The sequence below is a fragment of the Clupea harengus genome, unplaced genomic scaffold (assembly GCF_900700415.2).
Source record: "Clupea harengus unplaced genomic scaffold, Ch_v2.0.2, whole genome shotgun sequence".
NCBI classification, from domain to species: domain Eukaryota; kingdom Metazoa; phylum Chordata; class Actinopteri; order Clupeiformes; family Clupeidae; genus Clupea; species Clupea harengus.
In genome coordinates this window covers 12024-20000 of record NW_024880084.1, presented here as the reverse complement: position 1 = coordinate 20000, position 7977 = coordinate 12024, and the positions used below count along the sequence as shown (strand labels likewise).

At 42.9% G+C, this 7977-nt stretch overlaps 1 protein-coding gene across 1 annotated transcript in view; it reads left to right on the top strand.

Moving 5' to 3' along the window:
• LOC122131235 overlaps positions 1-7730 on the top strand; it is a 23802-nt gene extending 16072 nt beyond the window's left edge. The window contains exons 6-10 of the mRNA XM_042706128.1: positions 2740-3039; positions 3605-3685; positions 4691-4948; positions 5363-5473; positions 7385-7730. Coding sequence (XP_042562062.1) covers positions 2740-3039; positions 3605-3685; positions 4691-4948; positions 5363-5473; positions 7385-7473 — 839 coding nt within the window. The 3' untranslated portion in view covers positions 7474-7730. The remainder of the gene's footprint in view (positions 1-2739; positions 3040-3604; positions 3686-4690; positions 4949-5362; positions 5474-7384) is intronic.
• Positions 7731-7977: the final 247 nt, after the last annotated feature.

Genomic DNA, 7977 nt, shown 5'->3' with positions numbered 1-7977 from the left:
TCTAAGTTAAAGTTCAATATTTCTGACCGTAATGAAGTTCCCCTTTTAAATGTCCCTTTGAGGTTCAACCCTGAACATGAATATAAAATGATCTACAGTCCAGGTGTAAAGACAACAGCAGCACCTGCTACTTTAGTTCATCAGCACACACAGCTTATGACCCTGATATGCTCTCTTGACTGGGGTGGACAGGAAGGGGTATATAGGCTGGTGGAGGCATTTAACATCTTTCTTTGTTTTTCATCTATTATAATCTATTTCATCATTAATTATAAATCACTTTGGGGGTGCTGATTAAGGTAAAATATTTGACTTACTATGTATCCAGGGGGAAGTCAATAGTAATTTGATGTTATCACAAGTGATAGTTTTATAGTGGGAAAGTTAGAAAGCAGGATTGGCTTGTGAGTTTTTGTTTTGAGTTTGGTGCTGCCTTGTGCTGTTAAGAATAACTTTATTGACATGTCTGACACCACAAATGGCATGGACACTGGAGTCTATTTTCCACCAACTGACTGCATTAAATGTGACATCTGACAACTTTACCATTTACCATATTTACTCATAAAACTCTAAGTATTACAGTATTGGACATTCATTGTAAAGGCCCATTTTCGACTGGAGAGATGTTCAATTATTTTTAAAAAAACTTCTTATAATTTATTTTATCCATTCAAGTAGGTAGGGTGAAGGATGCTTGTGAGTTTAAGATGAAATAAAAGTTTTTTTATTGTGGACTGAAGTTTCAAAATAGTAATTTTGGACTGGGACACAAGATGAGGGTTAAGCTACTGTCCTCAAATACAAAACTTGACATGATTATATATATTGAGGGATGCCATCCATCCCTGACAGATAACTGACAGATATCCCCCAGGCCGCAAGGCTATTTGGTGCATGTGATAATAAACACTTTGGCTGACTTTGACAATAACTGTAGCGTGCTGTTTCTACTGTTATACAGTGACTTTTCTAAGGCCAATTTATGTGTTTTTCTGTCACATACATAGGGGTATTAAAGACACAAACAACTCACTGATACACAGCTCACTGATACAGATGTGTTCAAATAATGAGGCAAAATCTCCTCTTTTTACACAGGTCTGGACTCCACCTGTGATGCTACTGAGGATGCTGCATGTTATGGGGCTCTGGGAGGACCTGTGTATCTGCAGCTGATGAGGGACACCAGTGGGCATACAATGAGCTTTCATAAGGAACATAAACCCATTTTTAGACTCAGACGATCCAAGACAGTGTTCCACAATGACTACAACACCCCATCATTCCTTCAGAGGTGGCAGTTTGTTCCTGATAACGGGACCCTGATTATAAACCCTGCAGAGAGGAGAGACGCAGGAACATACAGAGTGGAGATCCATGAGGAGTCAACAGGGAAGGGAGTGGGAGAGCACACAGTACAGCTGATCATTGAAGGTAAATCACTTCATCTTGCCTCTTATGCGTTATTAGATTTAACATCTCCTGCACTGTCATTCTGAACTCAAACAGTGGGACACAGTGGAGTTTAGTGAGGATATCTAAGGTGTCAAAAAGGACACAGTGCAGTTGGTGATTGAAAGGAAATATTCTCATCTGCTCTGCAAGGCGTTAATAAATTTGATAATCTTCCTCAGCATCTGACTCACTGTAATGGCAGTAAGTAAAGAGAGAGAGCTTGAGCAGTCTTCCCCTGCATACCTAGCTTCATGTGTGAAACACAGCTAGAGATCTACAAACTCATAAGTATGGGGCCTTTGCAACGTAAAGTTTTTCTAATTTTTAATTCTCTTTACACCTTTCAACAATAAATGTTCATGGCATTCAAATCCTTTCATGAGCCACACAAATCTATCTGTGTTTGAAGCAAACATTTTGTTTTGCATTCCGTGCCCCAAAAGTGAGTTTGAGGGACAAAATGTATTCTCTTCATAGCATGAGTGTCTTTCACATTCATTTTCTCTCACTAACCAGAGTGACATCCACATTATTCAGTACAAAATTATCAATACATTAATTTCAGCCTTGTGCATGAAAGGGTTGTATTACTGTTATCACTCACAAAAAGCACCCAGTGTCAGGCCGGAGTCAGGGATTGATGCAGCTATAGTGTCCAAAACTTTATATTTTTATTTTTTTAAATCAAGAATTAATCCAAAGCTCAGAACATCCAGACAAAAAGTCAAGAAACAGTCCAAGAATCACAGGCAAGACCAAAAAGTAACTCTAGCATGATATGTGACTAGTCCATAGAATACAAATACTCGGTGATGACATTCCCAAAAGACGAGGTATAAATACTCAGGATAATTAGTCACGTGATAGTCTGATGAACAGGTTAGAGCAGAAAATGGCAGGAAAACAAGCAAAGGCAGGAAGTAAACACAAAAGGTGAGAGGTCGGGTCTGCAGCACATGAACAACAAAAATAAACACAGAGCACATGGTAAGCCCAAAACAGCGAGCTAAAGGAGTCCCTAACCATTCTCTAGAGTCCAAAACATTTCCCAACCCGTGACACACAGTAAAGGTGAATCATTTGACATTTAACTTTAAACTAAATGAAAGGGCTGAAAGAAAGATGGTGATGTTGATGAAAGAAGAGACCTTGAAGATAGAGGGTCTGGACTTTGCCTGGACTGTGATGTGAACTCAGGGTTAACTGGTGGACACCCAAAACAAACATGGCTATGTGGATGGTAACATTCTAATCCTCACTAGAGTTCCTCCTCTCTTCCAGCTCCTGTGTCTGTTGTGAATCTGTCAATCAGCTGCTCAGCCTATGGGGAGAGGAGGGTGAGTTGCTCCTCCAATGGGGACAGTCCTCAATACAGCTGGTCTGTGGATGGAAGGCCTCTGAGGCCACCGGAAGCATCTCCCAGCGGTTCAACTGAAAGGCCGGAGTCTAGTCCTGATCTTGACACTGATCTCAGTTCATCTACCCTCACACTCCGAGAGGGTATTCAGGGACATCTCACCTGCTCAGCCAGAAACAACATCAGCAACACCAGTGAAACACAACTGCTACCCTCCTGCATAAGTAAGGTCCAGACACACGACACAGAGGGTTTACAGTTTGTGTGCGTATTTGTGTGTGTGTGTGTGAGTGTGTGTGTGTGTGTGTGTGTGTGTGAGTGTGTGTGTGTGTGTGTGTGTGTGTGTGTGTGTGTGTCTGTGTGTGGGTGTGTGTGTGTGTTTGTGTGTGTGTGTGTGTGTGTCTGTGTGTGTGTGTTTCCTTGCCACCGTTGCCTTGTGCCTGCTCTAGGGGTTTCAGGATTTGGGCTTCTGTTAATAGTGATGTATGAATCTATAAAACTGAGTTGAACTGAACTGAATTAAACATGTGACAGTGGACAAGCTCACTGGAGTATACAAATGGAGGTAGCCTCTAAATATATGAATCTTCTGTCTCTGTGTGTGTGTGTGTGTGTGTGTGTGTGTGTGTGTGTGTGTGTGTGTGTGTGTGTGTGTGTGTGTGTGTGTGTGTGTGTGTGTATGTGTGTGGGTGTGTGCGTGTGTGTGTGTGTTCAAATATACCAGCACTGATATTGTCACTTTTCTGCAGCTGTCTGTTACATGAGTTTTTTCTGGATGTGTGTTTTCAGCCACCCCAGCACCAACAACAACCAGCAATGTAGTATCCATGGCAACTAACACGCTTGGGCCGGCGTCTGACTCAGTCATCAGTAAGTTATATTAATTTGTTACTGGTAGTGAGTGTGTGTCTGTGTGTGTTTGTGTGCGTGTGTGCACGTGTGTGAGCATGTGTGTGTGTGTGTGTGTGTGTGTGTGTGTGTGTGTGTGTGTGTGTGTGTGTGTGTGTGCGGGCGGGTGTGTAGGGCAGATATTACACACTCTACATTCACTCTACATCACCAACATTGGGTATCATTATGTGTGTGTGTGTGTGTGTGTGTGTGTGTGTGTGTGTGTGTATGTTTATGTTTATCAGTGCCATATATTTCATTCAAAATATTACAGTCAGTTTGTTCTATGCGAGATGCACTCTGGAAGTATCTTTTGAAATATACACATTTGTGGCCATGTCTTTCCTAGTTCAGTTCAGTATTCCTGACCGTAATGAAGATCCATTTGTAAATTACCCTTTGAGGTTCAACAGCAGCACCTGCTACTTTAGTTCATCAACACACACATCTTATGACCCTGATATGCTCTCTTGACTGGGGTGGTCAGGAAGTGGTATGTGGACTGGTGGAGGCATTTCACATCTTTGTTTGTTTTTCATCAGTGTAATTATAAATCACTTGGGGATGCTGATTAAGGTACAAGATTTGACTTACTATGTATCCAGGGGGAAGTCAATAGTAATTTGATGTCATCACAAGTGAGAGTTTTATACTGGAAAGCTTTTGGCGAGTGAGTTTTTGTTTTGAGTTTGGCGCTGCCTTGTGCTGTTGAGAATAACTGGATTGACATGTCTGACACCACAAATGGTATGGACACTGGAGTCTATTTCACCTGCAGCACCATCTCAGTTCCTGCTGACCTGAGTCCATAGGAACAGCAGGAACATCACCACAAGAGCCTTTATGAGGATAAGGCTTCATTAGTGCAGCTCTACAGTTAAATAATCTTTGCCAGTGATGTTGGGGGTGTGTGGGAGATTATAAGTTCAAGTTTAACTCCACACATGAAGACATTTTTGTCCTCACATTACTCCTCTCCTCCAGCCCCTGTGTCTGATGTGGACCTGTCAATCAGCTGCTCAGCCAATGGGGAGTGGAGGCTGAGGTGCTCCTCCAATGGGCACAGTCCTCAGTACAGCTGGTACCTGGATGGGAGGCCTCTGAGTGAAGCTGATGCTGATCTCAGTGCAGATAACCAGACTCTCCTGTTCAGTGGGGATGTGACTGGAAGACTCTCCTGCAGCGTCAGGAACAACATCAGCAGCACACACACCTCAGCTCTCCTGCTGGACGCCTGCTCTGGTACACACACCACCAGACTTCTGTATTATTCCACTTTAAAAGAACACACAACTCCGCTCTAGTCAGCTACGTCCCGAATTCCATATTCTTCCACTTTGTCTAAAATAATGTCAGTATTACCAGCATTTTATATATATATATTAATCTTTCATTAGTTGAAACTCATGCAAATGATGGGAAAGTCACTCCAAACACAACTGCTGATCAGACCTCTGTCCCAAAAACCCTAGCTACTGTGCTAACACCACCCCAGTAACATCAACAGATGCCCCAGTGAGGCCCACACATGCCCTCATAATGTCACACTCCTACCCCCCTGCCCTAAAAGACACCCTCGTTTCCTCACCCCTGTATCTAGAGAAGACACATACAAGCTTGGCTCTCATCACTGTATTCATGACCTTCTGTTTGCAGATATTTCTCCAGTGTTCATCAGTGTGTGGCTGGCAGAGATCATCACACTCACATCACTGCTGGTGGGAGGGTATTACCTCTACATAAGAAACAAGAGAACACAAACTCCAGGTGAGAATACACACATCACACACCTTCATCTTCTGTTATCTCTACACTAGAAACAAGAGATCACACCAGGTTAGCAGAGAGACCTTAAACATAAGATCATGTTGGTGCCATGAGTTGTGTTGGTTATCCTGTATACACATAAGTGTGCTGTTGGTTACAATTATGAAGTCAGGGTGTCCTACCATAGATTCTACTGTACTTTAGTAAACGATTAGACTATACCTGTGCTTTGAGTTACTGTTGTGAGCTGTTGGAGTGTTTGCCCCCTACAGTAGTCAAATCAAATCAAATCAAATCAAACTTTATTTGTACGGCGCATTTCATACAAGGAGGTAACACAATGCGCCTCACAGCAGGAAAGAAAAGGGGGGGGGGGGGGTTTACAAACACACAGATTTTCTAGAGATAAATAAATAAAATAAAATAAACGTACTAACCGCACTGGCACCGTAAAGGACTACTCAGCACGGTCATCGTCAAACTAAGAGACAGCTGCTGGGGGGGGGGGTTACAAACACTTGTAAAGAGACGACACAGATAAGTAAATAAATAAATGTTACATAAATGTTAAATAAGTACATTTTACAAGTTACAAAACACTTATAAAAAGACACAGATTTTGCCAGAGATAAATGAACAGGAAATGACGTACTAACCGCACTGGCACCATAAAGGACTGCTCAGCACAGTTATCGTCAAACTAAGAGACAGCTGCTGGGGGGGGGGGGGCAGGTACAAACACTTGAAAAGAGACAGAAATAAGTAAATAAATAAATGTTCCATAAATGTTAAATACATTTTAAGGTGAGTGATAAGCGAGATCAAAGAGGTATGTCTTAAGTGCATGTTTAAAGGTTTCAACCGTTTCAGCCATTTTTAGGTATTCTGGCAGAGTGTTCCAAAGGTTGGGGGCATAGAAACTAAAGTAGTAGTTTGAGCTTTTAGAGTGTTTGCCCCCCAGTGCTGTGAGTGAGGCATGACTCCCACTGAGGTGTCTCCATAAGCACAAATATTTTTCCAAGGCAGAGGCACAGAACTCCACAATGCAAAGCAGAGTTTTCTCCTCCATTACTCCTCTTATCTCTGTGTGCTGTATGTGTTCAGGTGTGCACAGATAGACACTGGTGTTACTCCTCTTATCTCTGTGTGCTGTATGTGTTCAGGTGTGCACAGATAGACACTGGTGTTACTCCTCTCATGTCTATGTGCTGTATGTGTTCAGGTGTGCACAGATAGAGACTGGTGTTACTCCTCTCATGTCTATGTGCTGTATGTGTTCAGGTGTGCACAGATAGACACTGGTGTTACTCCTCTCATGTCTATGTGCTGTATGTGTTCAGGTGTGCACAGATAGAGACTGGTGTTACTCCTCTCATGTCTATGTGCTGTATGTGTTCAGGTGTGCACAGATAGAGACTGGTGTTACTCCTCTCATGCCTATGTGCTGTATGTGTTCAGGTGTGCACAGATAGAGACTGGTGTTACTCCTCTCATGTCTATGTGCTGTATGTGTTCAGGTGTGCACAGATAGAGACTGGTGTTACTCCTCTCATGTCTATGTGCTGTATGTGTTCAGGTGTGCACAGATAGAGACTGGTGTTACTCCTCTCATGTCTATGTGCTGTATGTGTTCAGGTGTGCACAGATAGACACTGGTGTTACTCCTCTCATGTCTATGTGCTGTATGTGTTCAGGTGTGCACAGATAGAGACTGGTGTTACTCCTCTCATGTCTATGTGCTGTATGTGTTCAGGTGTGCACAGATAGAGACTGGTGTTACTCCTCTCATGTCTATGTGCTGTATGTGTTCAGGTGTGCACAGATAGAGACTGGTGTTACTCCTCTCATGTCTATGTGCTGTATGTGTTCAGGTGTGCACAAATAGTAACTGGTGTTTCTTCTCTCCCTCAGATGAGTGTAAAGACCAGGAAGTGGAGCTCACTCCGACCTCTATGAGCTGCAGGAGGAGGAGGACACCAGAGGAGGTGCAGATGCAGTGATTGGCTCAGACGGTGTCCAGAACCAGAATACTCTGGTTGCATTGCATTTTTTAACTTGACCTTTTACCACTTTATGTATGTATTACACACACACACACTCTCTCTCACACACACACACACACAACTACTGAAACAGCTGTAATTTGTATTAATCTGTGTGTTGCTGAGGGAAGCTGCGGTGTCTGGAAGTCTCTTAGAGCCTCATACACACACTGTCTTTCTCTCTTTCTCTCTTTCTCTCTTTCTGTCTATGTCACACACACACACGCACACATACACACACACACACCCACACACACACACACACACACACACACACACACAGCTACTGAAACAGGTGAGTAACCTTCATCCTGTGTTTTGTATTAATCTGTGTGTTTCTGAGGGAAGCTGCCATCTCTGGAAATCTCGTAGAGCCTCATAACTGTTGAATCCCTGCACTGTGTGTGTAAGATGTGGTGAAGGTGTTTCTGTGTTTCTCATACCCGCAGTCTTGTGTGGCTG